The sequence below is a fragment of the Rhinoderma darwinii genome, chromosome 5 (genome assembly GCF_050947455.1).
Source record: "Rhinoderma darwinii isolate aRhiDar2 chromosome 5, aRhiDar2.hap1, whole genome shotgun sequence".
NCBI classification, from domain to species: Eukaryota; Metazoa; Chordata; class Amphibia; order Anura; family Rhinodermatidae; genus Rhinoderma; species Rhinoderma darwinii.
This window is the reverse complement of record NC_134691.1, coordinates 313,650,906-313,665,282: the sequence shown is the minus strand read 5'-3', so window position 1 is coordinate 313,665,282 and position 14,377 is coordinate 313,650,906. Positions and strand designations below refer to the sequence as shown.

General features: G+C 38.7%; 1 protein-coding gene across 1 annotated transcript in view; it reads right to left on the bottom strand.

Moving 5' to 3' along the window:
* NRP1 (neuropilin 1) overlaps positions 1 to 14,377 on the bottom strand; it is a 139,670-nt gene that overhangs the window by 16,850 nt on the left and 108,443 nt on the right. The window contains exons 8-13 of the mRNA XM_075827471.1: positions 13,716 to 13,871; positions 11,788 to 11,932; positions 9,749 to 10,083; positions 8,616 to 8,760; positions 6,615 to 6,719; positions 2,845 to 2,901 (exon numbers count right to left, since the gene is read on the bottom strand). Of these exons, the coding sequence (XP_075683586.1) occupies positions 2,845 to 2,901; positions 6,615 to 6,719; positions 8,616 to 8,760; positions 9,749 to 10,083; positions 11,788 to 11,932; positions 13,716 to 13,871 (943 nt within the window). The remainder of the gene's footprint in view (positions 1 to 2,844; positions 2,902 to 6,614; positions 6,720 to 8,615; positions 8,761 to 9,748; positions 10,084 to 11,787; positions 11,933 to 13,715; positions 13,872 to 14,377) is intronic.

Below are 14,377 nucleotides of genomic sequence, written 5' to 3'. Positions count from 1 at the left end.
ATTGGAAATCAGTCTTCTGGGGATAACACCCCTCAATGGAGTTTATGGATGTGGCATGTCTTGCCTCAATAGCAGCTATGTTATTGGTCATAATAAAATGTATAAGTTGATGTGTAAAATTGGTGCAACTAGTGGAGTGCCTAACACAGAGTTCATAGATCTTGAATTGGGTTATTTGGTGATGGACAGTTTGACACCAGGTTACTACTGCAGGCCCACTGATCTAGGGCAATGGTTTTCACTCTGGCCACTGAGCTTCATAAAAGACTAACCCTTCCTGTTCTGTAGGGATCACTTCTCAGCAGTCATCTCATTATCATCGCAGCCTGGCTTTCACTGACAGGTAACACCTATATATAGATAACACAGGATCCACCATTCATAATAGACTGACCCTTCCTGTTCTGTAGAGATCACTACTCAGCAGTCATCTCATTATCATCACAGGCAGGATTACAATGACAGGTAACACCTATATATAGATAACACAGGATCCACTACTCATAACAGACTGACCCTTTCTGTAGAGATCACTACTCAGCAGTAATCTCATTATCATCACAGGCAGGATTACAATGACAGGTGACACCTATATCTCAATGACACAGGATCCACCATTGACAATAGGTGATGGACACAGCTCCCCTTCTCCCCCTCCCTGCACAATGACTACTGCACAGGTCACAGAGCATGTTCAGAAAACTCTCCCATAGAAGTCAATGGGTCCCCTCTTGTTCACAGGTTCCTATGTCCATGTAGCTGCTGTAAAGAATATCTCTAAATGCTGTTAACAGCAGCTCAGGCAAGATGGCTGCCCACATAATCATGTACAGAAAATAGAATAATAAAATCTACAATAAAAAAAATATGGAAAATCATTAGAAAAAAAGAAAACTATCTTTCACTATCTTGTTTTAATTAGTAAATAAAAATATAGGTGATACATTCCCTTTAAGGATTTAATCGCATGCAATATTACGGAGGTAATTTCTCCTCGAAGTGTTCCTCCTAGGGGAGAATATAGTACCCGGCAGAGGCAACACACAGTGGCCGACAGGGTCATAATACAGACCCATAGGGACACCACGTGCCGCAATACGGAGTCCTTTCTCTTCTTTGATGGATCTATTCACAGCTTTGGCAATAAAAGGCCATGCCAACATTGCGCTGCACTGCACAGTGACTGTGTGACTTCATGCATATGGAAGAGTTAAACAAATGATGAGGCAATAAAAGTCTGCCTGTGAAATACAGGTGCCTCAGATGCTTAACATTTACATGGCAGCGATTATCTTGAAAAAGGTCCTTATTATTTTTCCACCAGAGTAAACTATTGATCCTCAACCACTTCTCTGTCATTTTATTTGATTAAGTTTGCAAATAAAGAGGTAAATGCAAAGTTTTACAAAGGCCTTGTTAAATCCGCTCATAGTCAATTGTGTGCTGTTTAGTATTCACACAAACATGGCACATTCCTCTGCTCACCATGGAGAATCTACATGCGGATAAAAGGACAAAATATATTTATGGAACAAACAGGAACAGATGCTAAGGAGTTTTACAGAGCGAGAGAAGAGTCAGAGGTCTGTGGTACATTGTTCTTTCCCTAGTCAGTTTTGGGTGTTCATCTCGAAAAATAAGGTTATATTTCCCCAAGACGAAAAAAAAATGTCCACCAAAGAAAAAGAGACCATCAAGTAAAAGATATCTAATACATGACACTGACACTCTGACTTCTCTGTTACAGGGAATTAGCTATATGGGAGATCAGAGGTGAAAGGGCACACCCAGACCCCGATGTCTGAGGGAGCCCATATGCCGTTTTGCCACATAAGAAGACACCTGTATTATATATAGCACATAGTATGGAACCTCTATATACAGAAGTGTCTGTAGTCATAAGGGCTAACATTTCTACATGGAGTATATCACAAATCATTCTACAAGACCCTATATTTTAGGCCTAGAGAATCCTTTAGAAAGTGTTTTTTTCCACTTTGGACAAACCCATTTTGTAAAAAGGTTCCCTTGATGATAAGCTGATCACAGGGTGTCCTGCTGCTGGGACACCCTGTTAGAGATTTTGTACTGGAGCCCAGGATCTTGCCGTTATACCTCTGCTCTGTTTACGTGGTGTGTTAGCTGTGCTTGTAATATCTCGTTGGATCGTTTGTCCATTTGTGTCCTGACAAGATCCGATCCCGTTCTAGGTACTAAATATAAGGCTGTTTCCTGTATGGAGCCGTATTATGGGTATCTGCTTGTGGTTTCCACTTTTCCTGGTCTTTGATTAAAATCATAGGACTGATTTATTATTCGTTTTTAAGTGCTGTTTATATAGTGCTAACATATTCCACAGAGCTGTACATAGAAGGCAGTCACCTCAGTCCCAGATCCCAGGGGCTCACAATCTAATTCTCTAAATGAAGTTTACACACACAATAGTCAAGTTTATGGAAAGACAATTAAATTATCAATATGGTTTTGGAGTGTGGGAGGAAAGAGAGTGCATGGAGAAAACCCACGCAACCCCCTGTGCATGCAATCATTTAGACAGTAGGTAGCGCCAACCTTTGCCTACAGGACCCATGAGCAACTTCATAGGCTCCACATATAGTATGTCTGCCCCTGGGTGGTTGCCATGTCCATAAAATCTGTATTGGTAGGGCCAAAGTCGCCAAATAGTTAACTCCAAATTGACTATGATTTTGTAAAAAGGACAATCTAGATCAGCAGATGGGTTGTTCTGCCACATGGGACAGTCATATGCTGGCAAAAGGGTTCATGAGAGTCCATATTCCGGCCACAGTATGGTTTCAATAAATACACAAGTATCTGTTTTACCTGATTTTGTGATGTCTTCTGTTGTTGGTGTCTCAGTACTTTGAATTGTAGTTCCAGCTAAAATAAATAAAACAATAGATTAACAATATTAGTTACAATATGCAACAGCCACTAATTCTAATATGACATGACAGCTAAAAAGTAGTCAATAATAATAATAATAATGCTAAAACATTGTACATCACTAACATTAATAGAGCGATAATGTTCTGTCTATAGATCCAACTTATCATCATTACGTATTCACTGTTGTAAGAGGATGAATGTATGAGTGCAGGGAGCTTGTTTGATTGGCATACATTATCTCTCTTTTAGTTTTAATATGTTGAGTGCACGGATAATTGGAAAACAGCAAATGTTGTGTTGGCAGTAATCATTGTTGTCTATGAAAGATTGCTTGTTAGGTAATTGGTGAAAACCAGTCATTCCCTGCATGAGGCTAAAAGTCTAGTCACAAGCAGAATATTATGAAGAAAGAGTTAGGTTTTATATATCTAAAGTTGTCCAAAAGAATAGTCGAGAGAGTGGTCGAGCAAGTGGTCCCACAGATCTTTTTGGTACCACAGGTCACCCTGTACACATATAAATGTACCACTCTGCATTATATTTGATCAAAAACAAATTGAGGAGGTCTGACTGAGCTAAGAAGAAAAATTGTAGGTGCTCAAGTCAAGAAAAATTATATTTTCAGCAACAATTTTCAGTCAGGCAGTTCAGAGCTAGTCAAGTTTTGAACCACATTTGTAGTACAACCTCTATATGACTTGTTTAAAGGGTAACTATATGTTCAACAAACTTCTGTGTCATATTGACATGTCAGAAGTTTTGATTGGTGGGGGTCCGAGCACCGAGACCTTCACCATTCGCTAAAATGAAGCGGCAGAAGTGCTTGTGTGAGTGCTCAGCCGCTTAGTTTCTATTCGTCTTTTTCCGGAAATCAATGTATCGGAGTACGGGCTCAATAGAAAGTCTATCAGTCTATGAGCCTGTACTTTCACTTCTGCCGCGATTTGTGGGGGGTCTCAGTGCTCTGACCCCCACCAATCAAAACTTCTGACATGTCACAATGAAATGTCAGAAGTTTGTCGAACGTTTACTTATCCTTTATTAAAGATTGTCTAGTTTAGAAAACCCTTTTCAAATATCCTATTATGGAATTTTAAGTTATTAGAGGGGCAACCCCATTCAAAACCATCTTCTATCAACACTTATATAGAGTGTCTCTTCCTCTGGGGGACCCAACATTACACAGACATCCTATTTATTTCAATAGGAATGGTGTAATGCTATATTTCATCTATGGGGGTGCTGCAGAAGAAACGCTTGTTGCCAGGCTCCCCCAGAGATTAAAACTGAGCACTAGTTGACCCAACAACAGTATACCCTGTGATCAGTTTATCATCAAGGGAATTTTTAAAAAAATGGGTTCTTCCAAAGGGGTAAAAACCCTTTCTAAATAATTCTCCATACCTAACACATAGGGTAGTGTAGACTGATTTGTGATATACACCATGTAGAAATTTTAGCCCTCATGGCTAGAGATACTTCTATATTTGTCAACATAGGTTCCACAGATGCCAGCCATGTACACAAATACAGGAACCCCTGTAGATGTAGTCCCTGCGATCTCTAGGGACCTAAACGCTACATAAAGTTCATTGTAAAGTGTGAGCATATTAAACTAAAAATTCACTGCTCCCTATGCAAATTAGTTCAAATAAATCAGGAAATGTGCAAAAATATCATCTACAATTCACTTATTGCCGACAATTCACAATTTTTTTTCTTCTCAAAATTCAATAATGACAATATTATAATGTATTATAGTCCGCCTCATACTCAAAAACATCTCAAATGGAAAATATTACTTTTCCTTCATAAAATGAACTCACGTTGATATCAAAGGGTATACGTTTACTGTAATATACTTTGATGTGAAGTGAAGCTGGCATAGATTAAAATGAGATTCACACTTAAGGTGCTGGTAACAATTACCGGGGCTTGTGTCACTCATGTGTTTTTTATTCATTTTATAACCTACATGAACTAAATTATCCCAAATGATTTAAGTCTGGCTATCGAGTTACATATGAATGGCAGCTTGTGTGAATTGTTGAAAATATTAACAGGTGTAATATATCTCAAAGCAATCTGGACAATTATTGGATTATTGGTTTTACAACAGGTCTGGGAAACTCAAATATCCTCCTCTATTGTCCACCTTTCTGTATAAGATAATGAACTTTCAAGCCAGGAAAGTAAAGAGGTTTTTAATGATCTGGTAATTATTGCACAAAAAAAAGGCAAAAACATCTACTCTTGTAATACCATGTTGATATTTAACAAGGAACATGTGGTTCAGCTTCACAGTCTTTAATGGTTTATATTACCTTTCACGTAGTTCGGTTTATATTCTAACAAGTTTGTGCAGTTTAAGGATGGGATTTCTCAACAATGAAAATGTAAATTGCCGATGAACGAAACTCTAAACCGCGCTATTGCTTGCCGAGTTGCATAACACTAACCCTACTACAGCCTTTAATTCAATTGTATAAGAAGTACCAGATTTAAGGTCCTCTTACACTGGCCAGTTATCGGGCAAATATACACTCATTCCCGAAAATTGCCCTGTGAAAACAGGGCGCCGATCAGCCGATGAACGAGCAAATGCTCGTTCATCAGCTGATCGTATAATTTTAAATACTGAAAATATTATCGTTGTCGGCAGCACATCTTGGTGTGTAAACAGGTAGATGCGCTGCCAACATTATAATAATGTATGGGGACGAGCGATCGGAGTAACGAGCGCTCGTCCCCATACTAGCTCCTTGTGAAAGGAGCAAACGAGCGCCGATCAACGAGCTGTCACATGGATCGGCGCTCGTTTACACAGCCCAGGTCAGGCCGTGTAAAAGTACCTTTAGTTTAATGAAATACTAAGGGTTTAATAATTAAACTTATCTGGGTTTCTACCTACACTTTTCCCCCCAAATATTCAACAATTAGAACTTGTAAAAGTTATATAAACCACAGAGCAGATGATGTGTTGATAACATAGAACATTTTATGACATGGAGTTAAAGAGGTCTGTAGAGATTAATCAATTTTTTGCTTTTTAACCCATCTCAAATAATTACATTTCATATATTTGTTTCACTTTAGTCATGTAATTGATTGTTATGAGAACCGGTCCAGTTGAAGGGATTACGGACGTCGCCGTATTACACAACTGTGTTGTACTGATTCATAATATGGCGCCTATAGAAATGTGGAGACCCATACGGTACCACAATGCTTCTAGGGGAGAATACCTCTTTAAAACAGCATGCAATTTGCTATACGTAACTGTAGGGACTCCGTGTGCCACCGTACAGGCTCAGTTCACACAGCTATATTAATTACTATTGACTCATACTTCCAATATTCCAGTATTAGGGCTGTCTTACGTATATGTATTGAATGGATCTGTAATACAGCACCCACTGCCTGCTATAGGTCCTAAGAACTCAATGTGTGCAGTACAGTGCCTATACACACAGCATTGTCAGGTGCATGAGCTCTAATAATAACAACAATCTACCGGGGTTCCACTATTTCAGTATCCCAAAATGTAATTCTACGGAATGGTTTGATTAAATGACTTATCCAATCAACCCAAAAACACAATCTAGTTTGTTCCCATCATTGCTCTAGATAGCTTCATATCATATTTTTAATTTCATACTAGAAAAAATAAAATGAGATTACGATTCCCAGAACAGTTCCTTTACCTGTCAACTTGTAGTCTTCGCTAGTTCCACTATGGCAGGGAATCTGGTCATCGTCACAGTCATCTTCAGCGCTGATCTTGGGGGTGGTGGGAATAACTGTGGGCGCTGAAAAATAATTGTCAGATCTTTAGATTCAAGATTACTTTGAAACTATTATTGACAAGTCACACTAGGCAATGCTCTGTGAGCTAAACAGTGGATAGACTGATACATTGCAGCAAACTAGCAGAGAAATTTGTGCAGCTGCTGCTAATTTGCCCAGACTGGTTACAACTGAATCCACTTCTTAGGCTCTGTTCACATCTGCATTCGGGCTTTCCTTTGTTCCGCTTTGTCATTGGAGCAAAAAACAAAAAATGGAACCCGCCGGATTTTTCACATGACGGAAACACGCGGTGCCCAACGAAATTGACTTTAATGAGTTCCGTTGGGTTTCCATCATAATGTCCGTCGTTTTGCTGAACAAAATAGCGCTATTTTGTTCTGCAAAAACAACAGAATCTTCAACAGAGGCCCCTAATAAAGACTCCAACGCAAATGTGTACAGAGCCTTAGCTGTGAACGGGACTAGGCCTGTATGGGTTTGCAGCCGTTGAATGTAAACATGAGAGTTCTCATTCACTGACAGAAAATATTTTGGAAATGGTAAAAAATTTAAGCACAATGTGTATTAGAAAGTTAAAGGGGTTTTCCAGGCTGGGGGCGGTTTTTCATACTGATGACCTATCCACAGCATAGATCACCAGTATATGATCGGTGGGGTCCGACACCTGGATCCCGCACTGATCAGCTGTTTTGGCTGCCTCTGGCACCAGATGTTAAGCAGCGGTTGGTGCCGGAAGCAGATGGCTCCGTACACTTTATAGTGCCCGTGCTGGGTTACTGCAGCTCTGCTCTTATTCACTTGAATAGGAGCAGAGTTGCAGTACCACAGCATGGCCGCTGTACTGTGACTTGCGCCATCTGCTGAAAAGCACTGACCACTGCATAACATCTGGTGCCGGAGGCAGCCGGAACAGCTCATCATGCAGGGTCTGTCTGTCGGACCCCCACCGATCATATACGGATGACCTATTCTGTAGATACGTCATCAGTATGAAAAACCACCCCCAGCCTGGACAACCCCTTCAACTACTTATGTATACAGTGATTAACATTTATTTACATAAAACCTGGAAAACCCCTATAATTAATTGTAAAGATAAAAGATTTTTCTGAGAATTTTTAAAATTTTCTTCTGTAAGTTTAGCCATTTCTAAAAGTTTAACTCATCTTCAGAAATGACCTAATACTGTGTTATGGAATGTAATCCGGTATTTCTGTATCTCCTCTAAGCTCATGAGTTCCCAAAAGAGATACTACTAAACAGCCCAGAGTGGTTAATGTAATGCCAGATTCCTGTCTTTCTTTGTAGTGATAAGACATAGTGATGCCATCTAGCTCTGAATACTTAATGGGGATAAGATCTAATCCAATTCCAATGCATCCAAAAAGCACACATTGCGGTCATGGGAAAATATTCTGTGGTTACATTTAAGTGATGTGCTGTTTCCATTGTACTATGAACATCCCCCTTGATATGCAATAATAATCAGTTTTAGGGACCTTGGCCTTCTTCATCTCAGAACACTGTACAATAATCTGTCATAGTTGACATTGATTCATTAACCAATTAAGAGCAAGACACAATGTGGTCATTTGCTTGAATAAATGCTCGGCACCCAACAATATACATTAGCAATGATGACAGATGCAAATGACCATAATGGGCCATCTACAGGATATGGAAAAAGGACATTGTGTGCAACATTAATGTTCCTTCTATTAAGGACTGTAAATCCAAGTAGATTGGCCATGGGATAGATTATCAATGAAGGAACACAAAAGCATTAGCGATAATGTAACTCGGCTCCAAGTACAATAAATACATATGTCAGGCTTAATTCTTTGGCAGACTAAAATAAGAAAGTGTGTGCATATATAATGTATGTAGTTGGTTACCTTCAACTTCACAACCCAAGAGCTCCATCCGTAGTCCAAGACCTAACACTGAAGCTCTTTCAGGAATGATACGGATAAATCGGGTCGGTATGGATGCAAAGGTGCGTAATTCTGGAGTATCGTAGTTTGTATTGCCTTCAAATGTCTACAAATACAAAGATCAATTAGCAGGATTCTTGTCAATTGAAGAGCTACAAATAGATCCTATTGGCCCAGTTATGGGTATTGTCCCAAGTTCTGAACCCTGGCTGATGTCTCCAAATGTGATAGTTATTGGACTCAATTCACAATTCTAAATTATACACATAATGTAAAGATTTATTGAGGTGATTTTGATATATTACGTCAGACAAGCTGTCAGTTATCCTATCTGCACTGCTATCGGAGTGCCCTAGGCAACTGCCTACCTAAATGTGTCTATTTGTGATGGCTATCAAAAGTTATGGAAGCTCTTGCTGCATCATGAAATGTATTACACATAATCACCTTGTTCGAATCTCTACCAATTGACTGTGGCAGCTAAGTAATAAGATCCACTTCCAGCAATTTGTCATCTAATAAAAGGATGTTTGACTGAAATTTACTCCATTATTTGCATGCAAGACTAAACCGTTCCCTGCTTTAAAAATTGAAACATGTCAAACTTCATTCTTGTAATTCGACTCAAGTCAAGACCCATCCTTAAGATTTTCTAAAATTCTCTTTTTATTAAGAAAGGTCTGAATATTTTGCATAAATAATGCCACACATTTAAAGGACACCATCTAGTTATATTAATATTTGATACAGATGAAAGTGTTACATATAAAGTAATTCTGTATTTGGCTTGTAATCTTGTTCTTTGATTTCACCTTACATAATTTTTAGCCTTCAGTATTGTGAAGACTAAAACCTAAACTTGGAAAGTAGTTTAAAGTAAACCTCCTCCAAAATGTGGAGATGTATTAAAAAACATAATATTTTGGGCCAATGGACTGGCAGCAAAAAACTGTTGGCCTTCAGATAGTTACTATCAAGTTCTATAGTGCTTAAAGATGGATCCACCAGGCAGACAAATTGCCAAGTTCTTGCCAACACCAGAATGGTCTATGAAAAATAAAATTAATTGTTGGTCTGAACACTCTCTCCCTTACCTTTGCTTTGTTCTTTCTTGAGTCCATGATATGTTCCCAGTCATTCCCATTACTACTATATCCAATTTTGAACTTTCTCATGAAGACTTTATTTTCCCTGTGTTTCCCACCCTGAATGATAATTCCACGTACAGTCCTCTCCTCTCCAAGGTCAACCTGTAGCCATTCATTGGTATATATGTGGTCAGTTGGGGGTGGAAGTGCCCAACCGTTGTGGCTGGTTAACAGACGAGCATGCTCCGGAAGCCATTTCCGATCAACCTCATTTGAGGCTGTAATTTGGGAATCGGATATTAGTCCTGAAACCATCCCCAACATTCCAGAACATGGATAATCTGCAAGATATAAAATAATTAAATATGGAAAACCTTTCTATTATTTATATAGCTGCAACATATTCTGCAGAGCTATATATATATAGAATACATGGGTCCCTCAATTATTGGAACCTACAATCAAATACCCTTACATCCCATTATTTTTGACTATTTCCACCCTTGATCCATGTATGTTGGTTGCTAGACCATCCAGGAGAAAGTGAATTCGCTATGTTAGATTTTTTTCTAACAAATCTTTTATCCCCTCCCCTCAAGATAAAGTGTCTGGCAGCTGCTGCCCCTCCATATTCCACAGAAACACTAAGTCAAAGTGCATGTTAATGAGAGGATACCTAGTGATAACTGTTATTCCTCCTAAAAATGTAGGAATAAATTGACAACTGGGTGTTACCAGTTGGGGGTGTGTTCCTACACAGACTGTCCAATCAGTGCTGACAGTGAGACTGTGTAGGGACACGCCTTCTTGACATGGGGAATGGCAACACCCAGTTGTCAAATTTTTCATAAATTTGTAGGAGGATCAAGATAGAAACGGCACAATGCAGAGTTCTAATAAAATATGTTCTAGAATAGTTACTTCATGAGAAATTCAAGTATTTACTTAAATAGACTTGTCAGGAGAGGTGACAGGTCCAAGAAGTACTATAAATGGCACATAATTATTGGTGAGTACATAACTGTCCCCCTGTAAACCTATGTCCTCCATACCTCAAATGGTATCTGTCAAATAGGGCCTTTAATATTAGGGCCTCAAGAAGGCACACGTAGTAACCTCTTCAACCGGCACAGACTTATTTTTCTCATGTGAGATTTAATTAGCAATTTTCAAGAATCTCAAATTTGCCCCGCTAGATGTTCCTCTCAAAAATGTAGATGTTCGCTGTTATATTATAAATGGTTTTGTGTTTTTCTTCAGCTGCGATAAAGGGAACAAAAACTCCAAACATTTTCTTAGTGTCGCATATGCATGACATACTAAATGAAGCCACGCAGCTGTGCTCAGGTGTTTATATCACATTAAATGGATACCTAGGGACTAGAGACGGTGGGAGTCAGACACAATCAACTCTTAATTGCACACACAGGGGCCTTGCGAACATCAGCAATGCAGTTCACTTGGTGCTAAATTGACTTGCTAACCCAAAACAATAATGTTGCATGTATTGTGTGTGAATACGTAATTGTATCAACTATTAAGAAAGGTGCAGCCTCAACAGTAAGGAAATCAAATGGCAAAGTTACCTTGTAAAGAGGGATTTTTTTTTTTACAATTACTGCGCTGCTCCAAGCTAAGTAATTACAAAGGAATAAGGGTACGACATAGGACATGTAGAACAATGTGATGTAAAGTCAAAACCGCTATAATTGTACAGGTGAAAAAGCCTTTAAGGGCCTATTATTTCTCCAATAAACCACTTTTATTATGTGGTTATTACAAGTGAAGTTATTACCGTTTACTCCAAGGAGTACTGTTGATTGGTGAGGACTTTATACCATATGCAATGAATTCTATAATTATAAATATATATATATATATAGATATATATATATATATAAATATTTGTTGCCCTTGATTTGCATACCAATAGAAGTCGATGTCAATTTTAGCCGCCACCGTGGTCACTGAACTCCATGGGAGGATGAGTGTCACATAAAAGTTGAAGTATAAACATTTTTTTCTTCAGAACGCACTCTTCTTACCTGAAATTTTACAGCCATAAACTTCAAATCTTAACGAAATGCCAGTCTCCCAAATTACAGGACGTATTTTAACAAACCGAGTGAGGACAGGCTTGGGGAACGCACTGTATACAACATCATTTGGGTTAGTGTTTCCTACAAACACCTGTAATATTCAAAGACAATAATTATTATTTTATTTTTCTAGAAACACTCCAGCAAAAATTGTTTTCTGTAAATTATAATTTCTCATCCTTTGCCCCTCCCCTGAACCCGCATGAACCTGAATAATGCTGCACGGCAAAAGACAATGTGACAGCAAGGTGACCACTAGCACAGTGCTTAGGTTGCAGTATATTGTAGCGGTCACTTTCCTAGAGGAAGCAGCGCAACCTTTTGTCAAGGATGTAGGCACAGATAGTACTGCCTCTCTGTCTCTTCCTGTAAGTGTATGCAGGGCTGGCTTTATGTTGGATATTGCCCCCTACGGTACTTTCTGTTGGCTCCCTACTTTCCCCTATTTGGTGTTTTGTCATACAGTTTAGAAATAAACATATAAATGCCTAATCATAAGTTCCATACAGTGCCATATATTAACCAAACAACAATTCTATACAATGCAGCCACCGCTACCACCAAACACTAATAAGATACTATACAGTGCCTAAGCAGCAGTGCCGCAAAATGCCTAAGCAAATACCTAAGCAAATACCAACATAAAGTGCGCAAATACCAATATAGTTATCAAATAACAGCTCAATGTGTAATTTAATATCAGTGCTATACAATTAGGAATACAAACTTTGGTGGTCACAGATGTCCCTGAGGTGCCCTCTTCACCAGGGGAGGATGATGCACCCAAGGCCGGTCATGGTAGTAGGTACGGTTTGTACTGTCTTTCTGCCTGTCCTGGTAAATTATGTAAAGCATAGATAGTACTGCCTCCTAGTCTCTCTCTGGAAATTGTGTAGCCTCTGCCACTCACTCACCCACCCACCCACCCACCACTAAGTAATGATAGTAAAACTTTCTGATAGAGAAGGTAGTAAGAAAAACATGTTTGGTACGCCAAGAAATCAAACGACGATTATTTAATAAAGTAAGTAGCTTTTTCTATGAATAAAAATAGGAGATTCCAGCCCGTATTAGTTAAATGGGTTAGACAGGATTAGAAAAACATGTCTACTCTATCCCAAAAACAGCACCACACCTTTTCACAGGTTGTATGTGGCAGCCTATATATTTGGTAATATTTAACAAAACTTAGATATCAGCCATACTATGCAGTTGAAGTCAATATAGAGTGCCTCACTCCAGCCCGAAATGGCTGATTACAGGGAACAATAGACTGCATGGAGATAAGATGTTCTAATTTAAATGACATATTTAAATAAACAATAAATACAATAATAAAAATAATATAAGTGGCTACGCATGCTTAAACATAAATCTTGTCTTTCTATTGCTTCAATTTAAAATTGTAAAATAAAATTGTCTCCCTCCTAAGAGCCATTCGTTTTATTGTATCCATTAACAGAAGTGAGCAATAGCCTAAAATAACAATTTACCACAAATCATGTTTTATGTATTTCAACTGCTCTTTATAAACATTCACATATAAATCAGGGTCTATGAGGATGTGTGTTCAGTCGCTTTTTTCTTTTCTTCTAAGGTCTTTTTCATCAGAGCAGGGACCCTTTGTGTTTTTATAGTCCCTGTATTTCGCATTCTATATACGAGTCTCTTAAGTCCTTTTAAATTGCACAGACCTATTTGAGGAACGATAGTCCCGGCGAGTGACCGGAGAGGCATTAAACAGGAATGGAGCCTACCTCTAATAATGGCTTTCATGGTATTTTAATATTAGTTATGATCTTTTATTATAAATTCTTACTAGTTGCTATGATTTTTAATTTATAGGCTGAAAAAATTAGATCGTTGACTCTTACCAGATGTTTATTTCCATCTTTAAGGGTAATCCAGTCCTCTCCATTGGAGCTAATATCAACTTTATATGTCTTCACGTAATACTTTTTCTTGGTTTCCTTTGATATGGCTCCCTGGAGTCCAACTCCAGAAACAAATCGAAGCAGTCCAAGGTCTACCTGAATAAGGAAAACAGAGAGAACGTGTTATTTTATTAGATATACACTGGGATCTTCATATGATTACGTTTAGTTAAACCACAGAAATCTACATCATTTCATGGGGTATTTTATTAGAAGGGTCCCATAAAAATAAACTGATCACAGTGTTCCCCTATCATCTGTGGCGTGCAGAAGAACCTGGCAGTGTCACCACAGGGGAAATTAAGTACCAGGCTATTATCACATGGCAAATTTTTCAGCAGATTTTTCTGCTGAAATCCACCCACATAATTTCAATAGGAAATCCGCGATTCAGAATTTTCCGACGCAGATATTAAATCCCCGGCATGGAAAAAATAGAAGTGATATGTCACTTCTTGGGGCAGGAGCTGCAGTGGCTAGCTGATCTTAAGGAGGTTTTACACTGGGTGATTATCGGGCAGACAACCGTTCATATAACTCTCGTTGCCGATAATTGCTCTGTGTGAACAGGGCAGCGATCAGCAGATGAACGAGCAAACACT